This window comes from Protopterus annectens, chromosome 13.part0, assembly GCF_019279795.1.
Source record: "Protopterus annectens isolate FY-2018-M chromosome 13.part0, PAN1.0, whole genome shotgun sequence".
Lineage (NCBI taxonomy): Eukaryota > Metazoa > Chordata > Ceratodontiformes > Protopteridae > Protopterus > Protopterus annectens.
In genome coordinates this window covers 230,971,600-230,993,505 of record NC_056747.1, presented here as the reverse complement: position 1 = coordinate 230,993,505, position 21,906 = coordinate 230,971,600, and the positions used below count along the sequence as shown (strand labels likewise).

The 21,906-nt window shown below is 36.5% G+C and overlaps 1 protein-coding gene across 1 annotated transcript in view; it reads right to left on the bottom strand.

Moving 5' to 3' along the window:
• Nucleotides 1–21,906, bottom strand: part of LOC122787190 (mast cell protease 1A-like) — a gene marked incomplete in the record, with an annotated part of 834,391 nt that overhangs the window by 27,193 nt on the left and 785,292 nt on the right. Inside the window, 1 exon segment of the mRNA XM_044053777.1 lies at nt 591–848. Within this exon segment, the coding sequence (XP_043909712.1) occupies nt 591–848 (258 nt within the window).

Genomic DNA, 21,906 nt, shown 5'->3' with positions numbered 1-21,906 from the left:
TAGGTTTATAAAATTAAGAAGTGCCCCTAATCCTTAAATCATAACATGACTTAAAAACCCTGTACTGTTCCAGTTCTATTAGAGCTGGGTTTTGAAATGGACTACAGGATTTCCCAGTGGGAAAGATCTTTCAAGTACATTTGAGAATGTTTTGCTTTTCATTTGGACTCCATTACCAGTAACGTAGTCTATTACATCTGCTTTGCTGTAAAATACCTTAGAGCCATACCAGTCCACTTGGCTACAAGCTTTATATTCAGATCAGAAAATGGACATTGATTTACCTGCACAGAGTTATTCTAAGATACATGTAAATTTATTCTCTGTGGGTATAGTTATGATTTTCTATATGTTGCATATATTCCCTTTTTCTTCAATAAGTTACTCTTCATTGATTTTTGAATGTCCATACCCACTGAACACCATGGTCAAACTACAGTGGCGAAAGTGACAAAAAAAAAACCAGCTCAGTGCCCACTGGCTTGCTACATACAAAATCAATGTGGTTTAAAAAAAATCATAATCAAACAAAAGCTGACTTATGAAAGTAACCTTGTGAGAGTGTAAGTATAACATATTTATGTACCTACCTGGGCAGAATCCTTTTGATCAACAAAACGTCCAGCACATATCATAGTGTCTGCTATTGTCCCTTCATCAAAAAGCCTTGCACAATCTTCATTGCTCACAATCGTGACATTAACCTCATACATTGTATCCGGAATAGTACCACCATCAGTTAAACCCCAGCCAGCAACGTTGCACTCTTCCCCTGCCTCTAATTCTGAAGAAGGCAATGGAAGCTTAATCATCTGCACATTGTGGTTCAGTTTTGCCTTTTTGTGCAGCTGCAAAACAAAACACAAAAGAAAAAATTGAAAGGAAAGAAAGACATTTCTGTGCTAAGAAAATTTAATTTACTCAGTGGAATATATATATATATATATATTAGACATGGATTTTATATCAGTGTGTAATAAACTATTAAACTATTTCAGTAACTGTCGCTGCTTGTTTCTTGTATTTTGTAACATTATAAAGTTTTTACATCTATTCCTGGCCTCACAATGACTTTTAGTCCATATACTTTTCTTATCCACGAACTCCCAACTCTCCTTCTATGTTGTTGTAACACTCTTCTTTCAAGAGAATTGCACCATGTTTTGTGTAAATGTGTTATAAACCTTTTCTGGGACCAGCTGGAAAGTAGTGCGCACAGGGTCTATTGTTGGCCATCAAATGAGCTAACCATCGAATGGCTGAACATCGAGCAATAAGCACCAAAAGTTCACTCTGTGAACAATCATTCATTTCACTGACGGTAAATAACTACTTGTCTAACATTTCACCATCTCGCACATGGAAGCATTTCCAACCCCTTTTCTCCACTGTAGTGTGGTCTCAGAGTTGGTATATATAGTAAGGGTGTATGTGGGTGAAATCCCCCACCTTGGTGGGTTTGAAACGCTTCTATGTGTGAGACTGGGAAGTGTTGGACAAGTAGTTACTTATCCTACAGATGAAATGAAAGTTCAGTGAGTGAATTTTCAATACTTATTGTTCGATGTTCATCTGTTCGATGGTTAGCCCATTTGCTGGCCAAACATAGACCTGTGTGCACATCAGTAGACAATTGTGTAATAATCATTGAAGGCTTCTTTGAGCTGAGGTGCTAGAGTGTTTTATTGTTATAATAAATTTGGTGACTGGCCGTTTTTGTTTGATTCTAATTTATATATATATATATATATATCTATCTATATATATATATATATATATATATATATATATATATATATATTTTGTGTTGTGTAATAAATATAGGAAGAAATCAGCGTTTAGGGAATAAAGACAGAGCAAATGTCAAATAGTATGACCTGTTTAAAGGAAGTAAATTCAAGTGTTTTAGAGAGAGCGAGCAGTAATATAACATTTATACAACAGATACTTCAAACTTGCAATGTAAATATACCTTGAGAATGGCTGTACTTCTTTACTACTTCATATTTTATATTAATGCCTGTTATATTACGTTTAATATTATGTATTTGTCCTTTTTCTTCATTAGTGTATGACTATTAACAGTTTCTGTATTATTGTGCTTCTACTGATTTTTACTACTTAGTTATAACTTTATTTACTTTTGCGTCATCTGCTTAATGTCATTTGTTTCATTTTATTCCTAAATCTTGTTATGTAGCAAGTTGTATCATATTATTGCCAATTTTATATTGTGGAGACTCTTGTAAATAGGAAAAATGTAATGACCTTGTTGTATTTGTACATCAGCACTTTTCTCCCTGGGCCTCCACTGAAAATGGGCTATGTTTAGCTCAGTGGGCTTTCCCGGTAAACAAATGTCAATAAAATAATGTCAGTAATAATAATAATAATAAACGGCTGATTTAGTATTTATTTACTGCAACATCCTATGTGTACCCTGTAGGGAGCTCTACCAGTCCACCCACCTAATAATCAAATAGTAGAATAAAAGTAATAAATACATAAAAGCTATATAAACACTAAGGTATTATATGAAAGGTGTGATACTAAATAGGCTGGTCATGAAATGAGCAGTAAATGGCTATGGAATTAAAGTATAAATTAGAGGAGTAGCAGGCTTAGGAGCATAATGGTAAATGTAACACATAAACTCTGTAAAAACAAGAGAGTGAATGTATTTAATCAGTGAAATACGAAGTACTCTCAAGTACTTTCAAGTGATACTTAATGCACCAGTAAATGAAACTTGGAGGTGTCCTTCAAAATATACTACCTGGTTGTACTACAACATGTGGTGTAATACAAAGTAGTTCAATTTCCTGTGAGAATTACTTCTTACTGTAAAACCATCATTAGACAGAACCTCAAAAAGGAAATGTGATCTATTATGGGACACTGTAGGGATGAGATAAAATCTCTACAGCAGTGTAGAAATGGGCTTCTGTTTAGGTAGTGCAACACACAGTACACTCTCCTTTGGTTCAGAAAGTTGTGGGTTCTATTCCCACATCAGGCAGTTGGATTAACTTTTCAATATTGACATGCACTGCAGCAAAATGAGGGTATTACAGTCCTGAGTGTTCGGTTCTTCAGGTGAGATGTTAAACTGATGCCCATCTACATGAGTTGAGAGAAGTTCAGGTGCATGTTGAAGATCCCACTGCACTATTTGAAAAGAGTAGGGTAAGTCACACAGTGTCCTGGCCAAAATTCTCATAATACTACCCCAGGTTTCCACTGAAAACAGGCTGTTGGTCTAGAGTATATATTTCGTCAGCAGTCAGCATTATTAAGGTCAAAGAGCATTGGAGCAGTACCTCATTCTCCATGTCGGAAAACTCTGGTTTCCATCTTGTGTTTTCACCACAGTCTGCAATGTGTCTCTACTTTTTCTTTTCTAAGACATTACTCTGTAGGTATGGAAAACCGCAAAATTAAAATGTTGTAAGAGTGGCCCAGAAAAATAATTTTACCACCATTCTCCCCCTTGCCTATATAGTATGCTGTTTGTGTATCTGATAGTTAAATACCTCTCTCCACACTCTTAACTAATGTCAGGCACATAAGTTTACTGAGCAAATGTTGTGCACAGTTTTGCACATGACATATATGTGTAAACTGTACAACAAGAACATTTTTTATTGAAACTGGTATCACAAGGCCAGACAGAATGGGTTGAACTGTGCTCTGAGTAGCTGCTGATTGGTGTGTCTCCCATTATGCTTAACAATCCTTAATTCAACAGTTGCCTTACTCTTGCAATATTCCACTCAATACACCTTCCCAAAAACGTGGATGCATTGACCAGCTTATACCAAATTATGTCAACTATTATAGCAGTTAAATACCGCCATACTTGACAAGATATACTTGTAAAAAGTAGCACTTACCTTATATAAGGAGAGCTTTACTTTAAGAATTACTGTCAGGTTCAGCTGTTGCAGGTTCATAAGTTACAGCATAACTTCTTCTTTAGCAAGCTGGGACTCATTTCCTTCCCTTGTGCTTTTATTGCACACATTCACCTGGCTAGGTACACTGATCATGCTAATTAGAGCTCAAATCTTTATTGTTTCTGACTCACTCAGTTTGTTCATTGAGACAATCTGCTAAACAATGCACTCCTTTGTACTTAATGCTGTGCACGTGCCCAGGTCTCCATGAGCAGCATTGTGCACGTGTGGTTCATACTGTGCCCATAGAGTGAGATTTGTAATTCCACATATAACCTCATGCAAATGGAGTTGTTGTAGTCCCTGCTATCTTAACAGCATAAACAGCAATACCTTGTTGCCATGTTTTACATATAAAAGGGTCCTTGAGGACAATTATCACACAATATATATATATATATATATATATATATATATATATATATATATATATATATATATATATATTAGCCTAACCTGCCATCTGCTGTGCCAATAAATCTGCCTGTTGATGCCTGTCATTGCATAGCAGAAGGCACATATGAGAACCATTTTTGGTTCATAGGTGTGTACTAGACTAATGGCCCTGGAGCCTTTACAAGCCTGGCCCATAGGATTACCCTAGCATTGTGCCACCCAACCTTAGTTCCCAGTGCCTTTGACTAGTAGTGACACTGGAGTGATCCCAGGGGTGAATTTTCTATTTCCCATCCACTCATCAAGATTTCTCTTGAAGAGGGCCAGTGAGGTGCTCTGTTTGAAATGCATGGGAAGTCTATTCCATAGCATGGGTAGTATCTGGGTTATGAACCTGCCCCTCCAGCACATTTTGTTGATTCTGGTAATGAGGTTAAGGTCTCTGGAGCGTGTGGTGTGCAGGGATTGGGATTTCTATAGATGTATCATTTCTAACAGAGCTGGGCCAGACATGGCTTTGTAAGTCTAACAGAGGTCACCTCTAAGTTGGTGATATGAGACAGAACAGTTGGAGTTTTTTGAGTCTGTCCATATAGGGCAAGTGTTTAAGGCCTAGGATCCTCTTTGTGAGGTACTTTTGTGATTTCTCCAGTTGTTGCAGGTGTCTAGTGAGGTACATGCCAAATGGGACATTGTACTCGATGATTGGCCTAATGAGGGAAGAGTAGAGGGAGACAATTCCCTCTTTCTTCCTAGATGCAAAACCCTTAGTAATGTGATGTGCCACATAAAAGAACTTTCTAACCACAATGGCAATGTGGTGGTCAAAAGAGAGGTTGCTGTCAACCTATATTCCCAGATCTCTTATAATGCCTTCTGTGTTCAGTGGACTACCATCAATGTGGTAATTCATGGAACCGAGTTTTTCCCAAAGGGGATAATGACACATTTTTCGGCACTGAGCTTAAGGCCATGGTTCTGATAACAGTCGTTGGTCTCAATGAGGCCTTTCTGTAGGATGCCAACATAACTTGGGGAGTTAATACCTCCCAGCTTGCAATCATCTGTGAACTTTGTCAGCCAGAGTCCCTTTGTGTTGGTGTGGATTTCAGAGAAGTAGATACCAAACAGGAGAGAACCCAGGACTGAACCCTGTGGGATTCTACTCGTGACTGGTTGGCAGTTTGACTTGAAGTCAGTTACTTTCACACTGTGGGTTCTCTCTGTGAGCCAGTTTGCAACCCACCTAGTGATATAGGGGTTGATGCCTAGCTTAGTGAGTTTTTCTATGATTCCTGAGTAGGGTATGGTATCAAAGACCTTGGCCAGATCAAGGTAGGCTGTATGAACCACCTTGCCTTCATCCACAGCTCTGGTGAATGACTCAAAGAAGTCGACCAAGTTGAGCAGGCATGATCTATCCTTAACAAAACCAAACTGTGTAGGATCCAGAGTTTGGAGATTAACTATAGCCTTGTTTATTAGGTCCATGATGATGTGTTCTATAGCTTTGCATATCAGACTCATCAGGCTAATAGGGCAATAGTTCCCGGGGTCTGTAGACACTCCTCCTTTGTGGAGAGGGATGACTGTAGCAGTGTGCCATTCGGTAGGGACTAAGCCTGAGATGAGGTTGTGATTGAACAGGCCACACAGGTGAGGTGCCAGTTCACTCTGTAGTTCATGTAGAACACAGCCAGGGATATTGTCAGGTCCCATAGAAGCTGTATTCTTGGCATTGGATAGTGCTGTTTTAACCTGTGCAGCAGTAATACTGGATGCCTGGCTACTAGTATTTTGATTGGTCCTTTGGGGAGGGGAAGGGTAAAGTTGGCACTGAATCTGTCGGCCATTATATTGGTAATATCTGTTGGCTCGGTATAGGAGGTACCACTGTGCAGTAGCTCAGAGCAAATATGGGTATTGCTGTGGAGATTCTTTACATAACTATAGAAGGCCTTGTGGTTGTCTTTATTATTTGTTGTAATTCTGTCTTCATAGCTAACTTTAGAGGATTTGATGAGGGATCACAACTTTTTGTTAAGGCTGATAAGTTTTTCCAGTGTTGGGACTTCACCTTATTCTGCATCAGTTTCATCCTTCTGTTGTAGAGTTTGTTTATGGCAGGGGACCACCAAATTGGCTTCCTTTTTTGGAAGAGAGTATCTTGGTTCAATTGGGTATGGCAAGATCCATGCATTTGTGTATGTGTTCGTACAGTGCATTGGTATATGATTCGGCGGTCATGCGAGTATTCTCCATTTGCATGGGTGCTGTGAGGTTAACCGCCTCTATTTTTAGCCAAAGTTAGCTTTGGAGAAATTTTTCATGGTGGTTACCTTTGCGGGGGTGGATTTTCAAGGTGATAAGTTTGTGGTTGGATCTAACTAGGGAGGAGTTGACTATTGCTGCAGAGCAATGGTCACCCATGTTAGTATTGACCAGGTCAAGGATGTTGCTACCTCTAGTGGGAGTAAGAATGAGCTAGTCCAAGGCATTGAATTAACGAATTCCAGGAAACGCTTGGCAAGTGTATTGGTACATGAGTAGTTTTCCCAGTTAATGGAGGGGTAGTTGAAGTCGGCCAGTGTGAGTGTGCTAGGATGGACTCTAATATTCTGCAGGGTGCTTAGGAACATGGAGTGTGAGTCTTGGGACATGGTTGGGGACCTATAGGAGGCTATGACTTGAATCGCTGGCTTACCCAATGTTAGCTGCACCTGAAGTATCTCTGATGAGTTATGTTGGGCTACCAGTCTGAAGATGCACATCCTTTATAAATATGGAAACACCACCACCTTTGGAGCTTCGGTTCATGTTCTGGGGCTGAAAGGTGTGGAATGAGTTATAGCCTGGTAGTGCAGGGGTGCTTCCTGCTGCCTTGAACCAGGTCTCTATTATAGCACAAATGTCAATGTTCTCTATTTTAAGGAGTGCTTTGAGTGAGTGCATTTTGAGATTTAGACTTCTATCATTGAGCAGTATGACCCTCAGACTGCATTTGTTGTAGCTGTTATGGTGGTAATTTGGTCTTTGGAACACCACCTAAAAAAGGCACTATAGGGGTGGCAAGAGCCTTGACCAGTTTCCGGAAGCCCAGGGGTGACAGATGCAGGCCATCTCTGGCAAAACAGTCAATCATGTCATCCCAGGCAGACAGATACCGGGTCTCCTTAGAATGACACCAGAAACTTAGCCAATTGTTGAAATCAATCATTTTCTGCTTGTAGTGTGGTATCATTCTGGGTGATGGTAGGATATTGCTCAGGGCTAGGATCATACCCACCTGGGCTACATAATCCGAGAGCTCCTCCATGTTTCTTTTCATGTAGTCCAGGGAGGTACGTCTCAGGTCATTCATACCCACATGTACAATGACTGAGCCATATTTGTAGCTGTTGTTGAGAGACCTGAGTCATGCATTATGTGGCTGATCCTGGCACCTGACAGGCAGCTGACTGTTACTTTCTCCTTATTCAACCTAGTGAGTGGGACATCAGTGTGCCTCACTATCAAGTCACCTATGACTAGTGTGTTGGGCATGCTGTTTTGCCTTGGGGCTTTGGTTGAGTGGCACACTGTTTAGGAGAGTTATGTGTCTCATGACTATTGTTGTGTTGTGGTGGTCGAGTGCGTTTCTGCCTTGGAGGTCTCTGCTGATTGGGTAGATTTTTATTGAGAGCCTCCACGAAGGTGGGTGTGTGATTTGTGTTTTTATGTGAAGGCAGTGCTGGTTTGTGTTCTGGAGGGCTATGTGTTCCATGTGGTGTGATGCAAGTGTTGACCTTCTCCTCTTGACCAGCTATTCCGGTCTTGCCTGGAGAGTGTGTGGCTTCCAGTTTGGATATATAAGTGCATCTCTCACAAGTCTGAGTGTTGGGAGGTAAGAGGAGATGGTTGTCGGTGTATATGAGGCAATTAGTACATTCCCTCAGGATATAGCAAGGATAGTGAGAATATGTTTCATCAAATATTAGACTATGAAGTGGTTAACATAAAAGTAAAATTGCAGAGGACCTATTTGTGATTTAAGGGGAAATGTAAAAAGAAAGGGAAAATGTAAAAAGTATAAGTGATAAAATGTGGTAAATTAGCTGTTAGGAACAAACGTCAGTGGACTTATAGAAGATGGGCACTTGGATCTGAAACTGATTATTTTATTTTATCAGAAAGCTTGGCATACCAAATGGTGATACACCTGTTATGTTTTTTTCAGTCCATTTAGCAGTATGGATGGAGGTGATGGAAGAAAGAGAGTATATTATAATAGGGAAGGGAATAAAAAGAATAAATGGATGAAACTGGAAAGTGGGAAGTACTGAAATCATGAAAGGATCATGTAACCACGAAGGACTTCAATTAAAAAATGGTCTGAATTGTGAATTGAATTTAAAAAAAGTATAACAAGTGTTTTTTTTTTCCAACAGCAGCATGATGTAATAAATGAAGAGAAAGCGAAATCTGGGAAAATGTATAGAAGTGTATTAGGAATTTAGAGAATAACACAAGAAAGTGTTATGATATGGAAAATGAAATGCGTAAAAGAAATCGAGAAAAAAATGAAGGTGTTACTGTTTCGACAAAGATATTATTTACAAGGGAGAACGGAGGAAGTATTTGTATATCTGAGTAAAATAGTAAAGCAGGATATTAGTATAATGAGGGAGATGAAAATGAAGAAGGAGAGATAAAAAGAACAGAAGACCAAATTATAAGTATTGTAGTAGAGATTGTAGAAAATATGTGCAACAGTAAAAAGAAGGAAAATAACAGAGAATGGAAAGTAAAAAAAAATCAGAATGAATTAAAGAAGCATTTGAAAAAGAAATTATCATTAATGAATCAGATACAGTAGTACTATGTTGTTTCAGTATCAGGCTCAGATAGTATCGGGTATGGAATGTACAAGAAATTCATGGATTGACAAAGAGAGTATTTTGTAAATATAATGAATGAATGGTTGAAAGAATGGTTTGTTTATGAAGACGTAGCATGATAGTAAAATTTATATGGAAGAACAAAATAAAAACTGGAGACCCATCACACTAAATAAGACAGATTATATTTGTTTATGAAAATAATACAGAGAAAACTGGAAGGAAGGATCAGTGATATTATAGAAGAAAGTATACATGTTATAAAGGGGAAGGGATGTCAAGAATTGTTATTGGTTGTAAGAGAAAGTGTGAAACTTATGGTAGGTGATAATAGCAAAGCTTCTGATAGAGTAGGACATGATTCTTAGTGGGATATTATGGAGAAGTAGTCAAAGTCAAGTCAAAGTAAACTTTATTGTCAATCAGATATACACAGCAATGCAAGCTGAATTAAATTATGTTGCTTTGGCCCCAGTGCAAGACATAACAATGAACACATAGTTTGGGCGACAGTAGGACTGATGCACATACAGTAATAATTAAAATATTAACAATACAATAAATGACCACAATTGGACAGGAAGACATTAGGCAATATTATACTAGTAGGTATTGCAAACACTATGACTTCACATTGTGATTGCTTAGATATTGCACTTCATCATTTGCAGTATGATATATTCTGATGTTCATACTGCACATGTATGGAGTGGTGACTCATACCTGACTATTGCACATTCAGGAAGTAATTGCATAAGAACCAGGCTAACTGTACCAGTTATTGAAACAATTTGCCAGAGTAATTACTATAAATGATACTTCACAGCAAGTGGCATATTGATCTGATTGTTTGCCATCAGGCCTGGCATTCAAATTCAGCATCCTTATGGATAGAGGGAAGAAGCTCCTGCTCAATCTAGATGTTTTGTAAGTAAGCTGTGATACTGCCAGCCCAACGAATGGTGGAAGTACAGGGTGAGTGGGATTGTTGACTATCTTCCTAGCCCTTCCCATACACTGAGTCTTATGCAAATCATCCATGGATGGGAGTGGGTAACCAATGACTTTTTCCACTGTCCTCACTACCTTCAGGAGAGTTTTGCAATCAGATGCTTTTCAGTTACCATACCAAACTATGATGTTATCTGACAGGATGCTCTCCATGGTCCCCCTGTACAAGGCTTTGAGGATGGACTGAGACAGATTTGCCTTCCTCAGTTTCCATAGGAAGTGCAGACATTGCTGTGCATTCTTCACTGTGTGGTTAATATCAGTTGATCAGATAGGACCTCAGAAATGTGCACCCTCAGGAACCTGGTGTTTTTGACACTTTCCACTGCTACTCTGTTAATTTCCAGAGGTTGCTGTATCTCCTGTGTCCTCCTGAAGTCCAATATTAATTATTTGGTCTTGCTTACATTTAAGGTCAGATTATTGCTGTCGTACCAGGCTATCAGATGCTCCATTTCATCCCTGTAGGCTGTTTCCTTGCCATTTCTGACAAGAAATGTGCCAGTGGTATCATCAGCAAACTTGATGATTTTGTTGGGTTCATGCTTGATCATGCAGTCATGTGTCAAAAAGGTGAACAGTAGAGGACTCAGGACTGGAAGTTTGGAATAAGTAACAGAATTAGGAGAGTTTTTATGTCAGCATTTCAAACTAATAGAGTAAGAGTGTGAGTGAATGTCTGCCTGAGTAAAGAAATGTGCATTACATGTGGTATAAGGCAAGGATGAATATTGTTTCCATTGGTAATGAATGGGTTAATGAGTGATGGTGAGTGAAGCAACTTATAAAATGGAGATGGTAGACATGTAATACAGAAGGAACTGGAGAGATTCCATTAAACTGACATAGGCAGATGATATAGTTGTAGTTTCTAAGAACAAAATATTATGAGGAAGTGTTTTTTTGTCTGAATGAATACCTAAAGGAAATGAGAACGATCTTAAAAAAATGATAAAAGTAAGTCCTGGGGGTGTATATATTTTTTAATGAATGAAATATCTTTGCTAAGGATAACATTTTGGAAAAAATTATGCAGTTATGATGCAATGGGATGTTTTGATAAAAGGAATGAAAATAATATGTCTTCCATGAGTAGATTAGGATTGAGAAAAAAAGGTTTAGCTTGAGAATTCTATATTAATGGGAAAATAGCATATATATCAAATATTTATATCATCCCAGGAAATATGAAAAGGACATTTTGCAGCTGGTATTTTCTCTCATATGGTGTTCAAGATTAAACCAAGTGAAAAGAGATGTGTTGTAAATGAATAAAGATGAAGGGTGATGGGTTTACTAAATACAGTTGTTTATTCTACTTCTTTAAACTTGTATGGAGAATTAAAGTGTGTAAAGGAAAAAAATATGAAATTAACAGTGAGAATGTTTAAACATGAATACAAAATGTTCTGGGGTACGATAAAAATAAGAAAAAGAGAAAAAATAATATGTAAATTAAAAATTATCAAGAAAAATGCTAACATTTAAAATAAAAAATGATGATACAGGGAAAAATAGAAGGATATGGTACATTAGTGTGATGAAGCAATATTTTAATGTAAATCGGGAAGCTTTACCAGAAGAAACCATTAAAGCCATTAAAATTAAACAAAAAGTGATGTACTAAGATAATAAAGATTGTCAGGATTTCCTGTGGAGACTAGTAATAAGTTACCAGTAAAGAGGAATATGTCATATAAAAAGTCGAAAGAGTGTGTTTATTTTGTGGGAAGGAAGAGACCACAGTAGGTGTTTTTTGAAATGTAAAACAGTGATTAAACTCTGGAAACAAAATTTGTGAAGAAAAATGTTTTGAGAGTATTATTAACATAAACAATATAGAAGAGATGAATAAGAACATGATTATGTACGGATATTACAAAAACAAGAGGAAAGAATAAGTCAGAAGGGTTGATAATTTATAAAACCACCAGAACCATACACAGAGAAGAAAAACAACAGAATACAAGTCCCACACAATTTGTTGCACTTAGCACCTCAGCTAGAAAAGCCTTCAAAGAATTACATTTCTTTACAAAACCTTTCTATATATATATATATATATATATATATATATATATATATATATATATATATACACCCCTTAATGCAATCAATAAAACAGTAAAGCAATTAATAAAACAATAAAATCATCCCTTAAAGCAAACATTTCCAAATAATCTCCTGATTTATTCCCCCTGGTGTAAGAGTGTTAAACTTTAAAATCAAAATAGCTTTGTTATATAATAATATATTTTTTAACAATACCTTATCTCCCAATCTCACAAAAACATTTTCTAAAAGTGTTGCTTGTAGCAAACTATAATCACTATTATGTTTTAGCATAAAGTGAACTGATATAGGACTTTCTAACTTTTGTTTTTAATATCCCTAATGTGTTCCTGCAACATGATTTTAAAATTTCTTTTAGTCTCTCCAATGAAAAACAGGTTGCAGGGATGCCTAAGGCAAGAGGCAACTCCTACAGTATTACAAGAAAATGCATTAGTAGGTTGAAATACTTGACCATTAATTTTGTTAAAATTAGAAACAATATGTGAACATGCATTGCAATTGTTGCAAGGCAAACTACCTTTATATCTTAAAGATAACATAACATTTTTGATAGGTAATACAAAATAAGAGTTCCTATTACGAGATCACAGAAGCAGTTTGTCAAATGTGTCTTGATCAAACCGAAAAGAGCAAAAAGGCAAAATAGCGAAGCGGCTTTAAAGCGAATTCTTACCCTGGGAAAGAATTTGCTTGGCCGCTTTTGTTACTTTGCTGTTTTTGGCACTGTTGTATGATCTCGGAGTTGGTATATTTAAAGTAGGGGGGGGTGTGTGGGGGCACAGCCCACCACATCAGGGGGGGTGTGGGGGCAAAGCCCCCCACATTATGTAATGTTTTAAAGTTTTTTTTATTTTTGAACAGCCGTTGGAAAAAACGCTGTTCTGAGGTTTCAACGTTGTAAGCTTTCATTTACATGGGGTCGATTAATTATCGTTCGCTTTTGTAAGCGTGCGATAATATAATATAGATCCCAAAATAAGCCCTGACTAATCTGTCTTTCAGGTTTTGTCCTCTTTTATAAGAACTAAATGGCCTGCTACATATTATTTTCTTTAAATTATCATCTTTTTTAAAAAAATTCCAGTAATAATTAACCAATTTCCAGATCTTTTCACTCAAAATATTATAAGTTGTCACAAAAAACATTTTATCCCCATGATCCAAATTACATGTCTCTTGTGTTCTTACCTACATTACATTGTACAGAGTTTAACTCATTAATTTTCCCGCAGATTCCATTATAAGGTCTCTGTTATATCCTGTCTGTATAAACACAGATAATGTTTGACAAACTTCCCTCTTCAAATCAGCTTCATTATTACAAATTCTAAACAACCTAGCCATTTCTCCATATGGTAAGGCTTTAATGGTATGGGAGGGATGGCAGCTAGTGCCATGCAAATAGTGGCTACCATCAATAAATTTGTGATAACCTGTCATATGAATGAATCCATCATCCATGCCAGTCAAATGCAAATTCAGAAAATTAATTTTCCTCCCAGGCCATCAAATTTCAAATCATATATATTATTATTCATCTGTTCAAAGAAATCTTGAATCTTCTCAGATCCATTCTCACAAATAAAAATCAAATCATCTATACATCTAAAGTAAAATAAAACATACTCTTGTACAAATCTATTTTTATAAATAAGATCTATTTCAAACTTAGCCATAAAGAGATTGGCATACATGGAGGCAAAAGAGGCCCCATGGCTGTGCCTCGCAACCGATGATAAATGATATTGTTAGAACTAAAATAATTATTAATCAAGCAAAAATGTACTAATTCTACTATATAATATGATACCGGGTTATCATCCAAAAAAATAATGTAGGGCCATAATGCCATCATTGTGTTTGATATTTGTATACAGACTTCGGATGTCCAAGGAAATCCAGTACATATTGGTATTCCATTTAATTCCAGATATCCTTTCTAGAAAATCAAAAGAATCTTTATATAGGAGGGGAGCTTTTCCACATAGGGCAACAACAAATTATGTAAAAAACCCTCCAGTGTTCTGTAAAAAATAATTAGTGGCAGCCACTATCACTTTGCCCGAGTGGTTAACATTATCCTTGTGGATTTTAGGAAGACAACAGAACATAGTTAAGTTACAACTTGCAGTCCTAAAATTTGTATCCACGTCTTTTTATTAAAATACCCTAAGTGACAGCCTTTTTCCATAAGGCTATCAAAACTCTGCATTGCTTTCATATATTTATTAGTATCACTCACTTCATATGTTGTCCTATCATTCAAGTGTTGTAGACACATGTTTAAATACTGAGAATAGTGATGAACTACAATTTTGTTGCCCTTATCTGCTGGTATGATAACAAGATCTTGTCTATCAGCAAGATTTTTTAAACCAACCCACTCCTTTTTAGTCATATTAAATTGAATATGCACCCTGTCATTATTATATTCCTCATAAAGTTGTTCCACAGCAAAATTCAACATTTCAGCAAACTGTTTTATACACTCATTCAAGTATGGGGGGGAATACATTTACTTCTAAAACTAACTTCAGCAGTATCAAGTAAACAATGAGCATTAATAGCATTTTCAATATCAAAATCATCAGATGGACAAGAATGAAAACTGTCTTCATCACTATTTACAAATCATTATTAACAAACTGTTGTTCAGTTTTGCAAGCAAAGAACTAACTTTGGGCAGTGTGATGCCAGGGAATCTTCTTGGGCTAGGGTTATATAGGCTCCAGGGCCATTAGCCTAGTACACACCTGTGAACCTAAGAAATACTTTAAATGCAATTTTCTCATAAATTGGAATATTTACTGCTTCAAAATGTGTAGTCTAGGCACCACCGTTGGTATAAATTTTAACCCTAAAGTCAGTACTCTTCGTTGTTCATCTGTTAATGAGCAACCGGATAAATTTGCAACACAAGTATCACTACAACAAAAGTCATTGCCATCTATCTAATTTATATACTTGTCTAGAATGTCCTTCATTCACTGTCAAAATGTTAGAAGTTCCTCTCTTCTTGTTGCCCTCACCTGTACCTTCTCCGATGTTACAAAAATGCTGTTAGTAAAGTTCTGGTTCTGTGCTGGGGGGAGCGGAGGATATGTCTGGATGTCATTTTCCAAATCCATGGTATCAGTGCCATCCAAAGAAGCAAATAAAACTGAGTGCTGTTTTTTCTGTCCAGGTTTAGAACGCAAGGCATCACTCTTAGTAAATGTTTTTTTTCCTGGCTCTCCACAGGAAGACCTGCGCATTGTTGTAATCACGTAAATCCCTTCTGATTTTTCCTAGCTTAACGTCAACCTGTTCATTTTCAAATGTACTAAGTTTCTCCTTCATATTAGTAAACAGCTCATGCATTTTAGAAGAGCCAATTTTAGCCAAAATATCGGAATCCATAGCATTAAGTTCATCTTTTAATTTTCTCTGATGTAACTGATCCCTTTTTATTAAAATCAAAATCCACTCCATAGCACAGTTATGTGCAGCAGTCAGCCAATGGTCATTAAATGCTGCATCTGTTGCATCAGTAGAGTTAAAGGGAGTAGAAGGACTTCTGAATGCCTGGAACCCTTGTGGAGAGACATTTAACTCTACATAATGTTGTAACCCCAACAAGTTGATATGACTGTGGGTTTCCTTATAGATTCATTTTTCAAACCGATCAATAAGACCCTGCACTTCTGTAGAGAAGAGACCATTAGTAGCAAAGCCAATACCCGCAAATGGTTTATTAAGTCTCTCTAGTCTCTCTTCAACATATTTGGAAACAAAGTTATTTGAGATAGTGTCCCCAACATTATGAGAAGGAACAGTACCTGAAGCACTTGCCTGAGTACCTGGATTACCATTTAATGTAAATTATGCACTACAAAATTTCCATCGTTCTTTGTGATACAGATACATTTAGACCTGAAGTTGCAGACAATAAAGTAGTATCCTCAAGAAAAATGTGGAGAATATTAACTGAGGGATCTGTAGCCATCAACCGAAGATATAAAACCACCAGAACCACACACACTGATGAAAAACAACAGGATACAAGTCCCACACAAGTTATTGCACTTAGCGCCTTGGCTAGAAAAGTCTTCAGAGTTACATTTCTTTACAAAACCTTCATATATGTATATGTATATGTATATGTATATATATATATATATATATATATATATATATATATATATATATATATAGACCCCTTAATACAATTAATAAAACAATAAAACAATTAAACAATAAAACAATAAAATCATTCCTTAAAGCAAACATTTCCAATTAATCTCCTGATTTAGTCCCCCTGGTGTAAGCATGTTAAACTTGATAAGAATTTAGTTTATGCAATATGGACTATTTAGAATGAGGGCAGCTGTGGTGGTGCAGCTGTTAGCGTTGCTGCCTCACAGCAAGAGGTTCTCCAGTTCGATCCTCAGCTGGGGTGCCTTCTGTGCAGAGTTTGCATGTCCTCCCTGTGGTCACGTGGGTTTTCTCCAGGTGCTCTGGTTTCCTCCCACATCCCAGAGACATGCTGTAGGTGGATTGGACACTCTAAATTGGCCCTAGGTATGAGTGTGTGCGTGTGTGTGCCTTCTGTGGAAGGTTGGGCACTGGGCCGGCAACTCAACACCGTAAAACTCCACTGCCAATCATGAGCGGACAGGTGATCCACTGTGGTGACCCCTAACCGGGAAAAGCCGAAAGAAGAAGACTATTTGGAATGAAAGATTGAATGAAATTTTGTTGAATGGGAAATGGACTTTAGTAGATATATTGTGAAATATTAGATTATGGTTGTGGAAGAAAGAGTGGGGGTCAACTTTGGAAGAATAACAATGAGGATGCTAAAAGAAAATGATAAATTGTTAAAAATTGAAATGTATATATATATATATATATCTATATCTATCTATATATATATATATATATATATATATATATATATATATATATATATATATATATATATATATATATATATATCTATATGGGGCTACTTCGCTTCACCTAAAACTCATTTCAATGAGACTAAATCACCTAAAGTTCACTTCACCTAAAACTCATTTCACTGACAATTAGTACTGGCAGAGTGTAGAGTACTGGAAGGCAAAAAAAAGGTATATGTCCTTTTCCCCATGGTAGTGCGATCCTGGAGTTAGTATATATAGTTTGGGGGTGTGGGGGGCATATCCCCCCCACCTAGTTTGATTTTAACAAACAATATAAAAACCAAATTGGACATTAGAAAACCAAACTAGGTGGGGGGGGGGGGTTACACCTTTATTTAACACAACATAAAAAGCCTTATTTAAATATTTACAAAATATTCACATTTACAGGCATTTTATATATATATATATATATATATATATATATATATATATATATATATATATATATATATAAGGGTCTGCCTCGACCCATTGAAATTACATTTCAATGAAACGTAATCAGGTGAACTTCTTTTTGCGGATGTGCATTTTGTCGAAAATGCACTTTTCGCGAAAAGGCAACTAAGCGAACAGTAATGGGAGCTGTTGCTTAAATTATGGCAGGGCGGGGATAAGGGAATATTCCCTTTTCTGCACTGTAGTGCGATCTTGGAGTGAGAATATAAAAGTAACGGGGGTGTGGGGGGCTAACATGGTTAGTGTTGTGTTGTTTTTATTTTGTATTTTTTTTTTTTTATTTTTCGGTTTGTCTTTCAGGAAAGTGGATTTTTGACAAAAATACATTTTTGTGAAAAGAGTTCACCTGCTTACATTTCATTGAAACATAATTTCAGTGGGTCAACGTAGACCTATATATATATATATATATATATATATATATATATATATATATATATATATATATATATATATATATACACATATATAAAATATATATACACATATATCACACATTCCAGATATGGTACTCACTTCAAGCTTCTGTGTGTTAGTGGAACATGTGATGCCTTTCAGATGACAATGATGATTGGCCATGTGTCAAATAAGCAAAGCAGAATAAAACTGTTGTATTAACTGTTGCATCTTTGCCTAACACACAGGCAAATTTGGGAAATACTATTATCCCTGACACTCCAAATTCAAGAGGTCATCTGTTAGAGAGAGCCTGTTAGCAGATACTTAGATTCAAGTGCTTTGGCTGGAGTATGAGAGGTAACAGCATCTTTATATATTCTTGGAAATACTCAAATAATTATGAGAACCGTGGACACCCTCGGAGAATTCACAGTTACTCAAGCTTTGAGCCATTGATCACAATACATATGAGGATCACTGGAGATAATCGGATTTATGTATTCCCTCTGTTTCCATGGCTTAAATAAGTCTTCAAAAGTCAGCAAAAGGAAGAGTTTCACTAATTATGACAGATTCTTTTTGACCTTGCCAGCAGCAAAATGAAGAGTTTAGCTGACTTTCATAGAATTATTTTAATGCAGATAGCAATGATCTTCATACTGTATGGAAACTGTGTTGTAGATCACCTGTCTCAAAAGACAGCGTTTTTCATCTGACATTCCAATTTCACCCTCGCATTATCTGAATGCTACAGTTTTGGTTACCAGATTCTTCTTTCTAATCAAATCTTGCAAGTCCTTCAGAAAGCAAGGAAACCTTCTACATGAATGTCTTACTTACCAGAGTGGAAACATCATTTTTTTGTTTTGTTGTGAAGAATGTCATACTTACCAGAGTGGAAACATCATTTTTTTGTTTTGCTGTGAAGAACACTCATTCTTCCAGATTACTGCAACTTCCTTAAATTCTCAGTTGCATCCTATAGCATAGGTTTCCAGAGATAATCCTTTTAAAGGAACAACAAAACTGCACTCTGTTAGAGGAGCATCTAGTTCTGTGTTTTTCTGATGCTGTTTCCTTGATGTGCTTGCTGCAGGCACCATCAGAAATTTGGATGTATAGCTTGGCATTCTACCCATCTTGTTTCCATGAAGAGAGGACTCAGAAATCTCATGGTAGAGCTCCTTTACTCATCTTAATGTTAGCTGACTGAAGTGCTCCTGTGTTCACAGTAATAACCATATTTCAAAAGGATTGGTTCTATTGGGTCCAAATCAAAATATTGAAAGTTTACTTACCCGAATATCTAAACGCCGGCCCATATTCTGTGAACCACAAAAACATTGATCGTCCTGAAGCACGAAATTCAAAACGTTGATTCGTCATGGTTGGCCCTTCTGCGGTATAGCTCCGTAAGGTAAGTGCGCGATAGTTACGGACCTTAGGGTTAGGGTGCGAGTTAAGGTAAGTGTATAGATGGTAATGTATGTTAGATTTAGTGTAGGGTTAGAAGTAGGGTTTTCTTAAATGTATGTGTGTGGATTATTTAGTTTGAGTATAGCTTTTTAAGGTAAGTGTGTGATAGTTACGGACCTTAAGTTAAGTGCATACTTGGTGGTATTTGAAAGATTTAGTGCAGGGTTAGAAGTAGGGTTTAGTCTTGTTTAGTGTATGTATGTGGTTTATTTAGTTTGTTTGTGTAGGTAGCATGTAGCGAGCGGTGGGATGGGACAACTATGACATTTCGAGTTTTTGAATTTTGGTGTATTTACGGTTCTCGGAATATGGGTCGGCGTTTAGGTGTTCAGGTAAGTAAACTTTCGATATTTTGATATAGACCCGATTCTATTACAGGACAGTTTGTTTATCGTGTTAGTCCCTATGCTGCTCTGAAGGGTAAAATTCAGCCTTTTAAAGTCTGCAGTTACCTGTCTGCAGGGTTGGATTTTTTTTTTTTTTACTAAGAAAAAGTCCTAAATATAATGGCTATAATGCATGAATGATGACTGCAAACTTACTGCCTTTATTCACCTGTAATTAGGACAGTATGTTGATTAGCCTTTAGCCAGGAAAGGTCTTAAGTGTAGGACAAATAAAGTATGGTGTTGCCATTTGATGCAACCTGTCTTTGTTGGCCACAATGCATGTTCAGATTGGACCGAGTAAGCCTTGCCGTGCACCGTGATGGTATGGTGACTGTCACATACTCTGGCAGTATAGTGTGCCCAAAAGAAGTGACTTCCTTATGCACCATTAGCTGGAATGGTAAGGAATGACATGTTACAACTTCTTTTTCACAAGTTCTTTGAGATTTTCTTCATGGCATATACGAACAGCTTTTTTTATTTACATTTTCATTGCATGAGACAAATGCGTGCACATACATTCCATTCTCATATTCACCACATACTTATGCAGTTTAGAAACAGATCAAAACATCTGGTGTGACTCATCAAGATTTTAAGCACTGCTGTACCTTGTCATACGAAACAACGTAATTATACAATTATCTGTTATGAAACAATCCTTACCAAAATTTACCTTATCTTCCATTGCCATGCCAGATAATCTACCAAATAATCTAGTTTGATAATCAAGGATCTTCATTAATTATTTTGTAATACACATTTTCAACATTTTTAATTTCAACATCTTATACTATTGATTTATTCTCATGGAACATATTACTATACAATGGAATCTTCATATTACATTTAGACATGTATCAACAAATTAGAACTGGAGCAATGTGATAACCACATTGACATCACCTCTTCCTTTCAATAACTTTGCATCTATTTACATCAGTCTCTTACCTTCCACATACATATTGAAATCATCAGACATAAAGGCAACTATCTCCTTTTCTGTACCCTAAAACCATCTTACTTTTTGTTCTCTAGACAGGGCATCAATAGGCAGTAGACAAAGGAACACTTGTTTTGCATAACTACAGTAGTCTTCCTGTATTTACCATGTCTTATTGAGAAATAACAGTACATTGCAAAACTTCTCCCACAAAATATGTTGCTTCATAATTAACTCTTCTCACCAAGAACATCATTCCATCACACGCTGTGTGATGTGGAGAGTCAAGTAACAAGCGTGCAATGAATCATAAACAAATTACAATTTTTTATTACACAATAATGTGCCCTCATATAACTATCTAAATTTGATTTCATATTATATAACCAGGTATTGCATTTATTATGTGAGAAGTCATACCACAATCTGAACTTTTCAAATAATCCACTATTTTATGAATGAGCACTCTAACAACTGTGAAATGACATCTGTGGTTCTGTTATAAATGTATACAATATTGGTGTACCACATTCATACGGTGAGAATTAGATAATTTCACAACATTGAGATAACTCTAAAAGATAAAACCATCCTTTCTCCTGTGCAATTGCTTGACCCTTTTCAAATAACTTAAATCACTGTAACACTATAGTATCAAATGGGTCCCTATCGGATTACCGAAGTTTCAAAACTTCGAACATCATATGGCCAAGACCATATAATCGAAGTTTTGAAACTTCAAAACTAAAATAAATAAATAAATGAATAAAAACATTTTTTTGTTTTATACATTTTTGCAGGAGGGCAACTCCCCCACACCCTCTGCTAATTAAATATACCAACTCCAAGATTGCGCTATGGTGCACTGTACCATGAATTCCATTCAAAATGTTCAAAGTTTCAGAACTTCGATCATATGGTCTCGGATGTATGATGTTCAAAGTTTTAAAACTGGTAATCCAATAGGGACCGTACCAGATA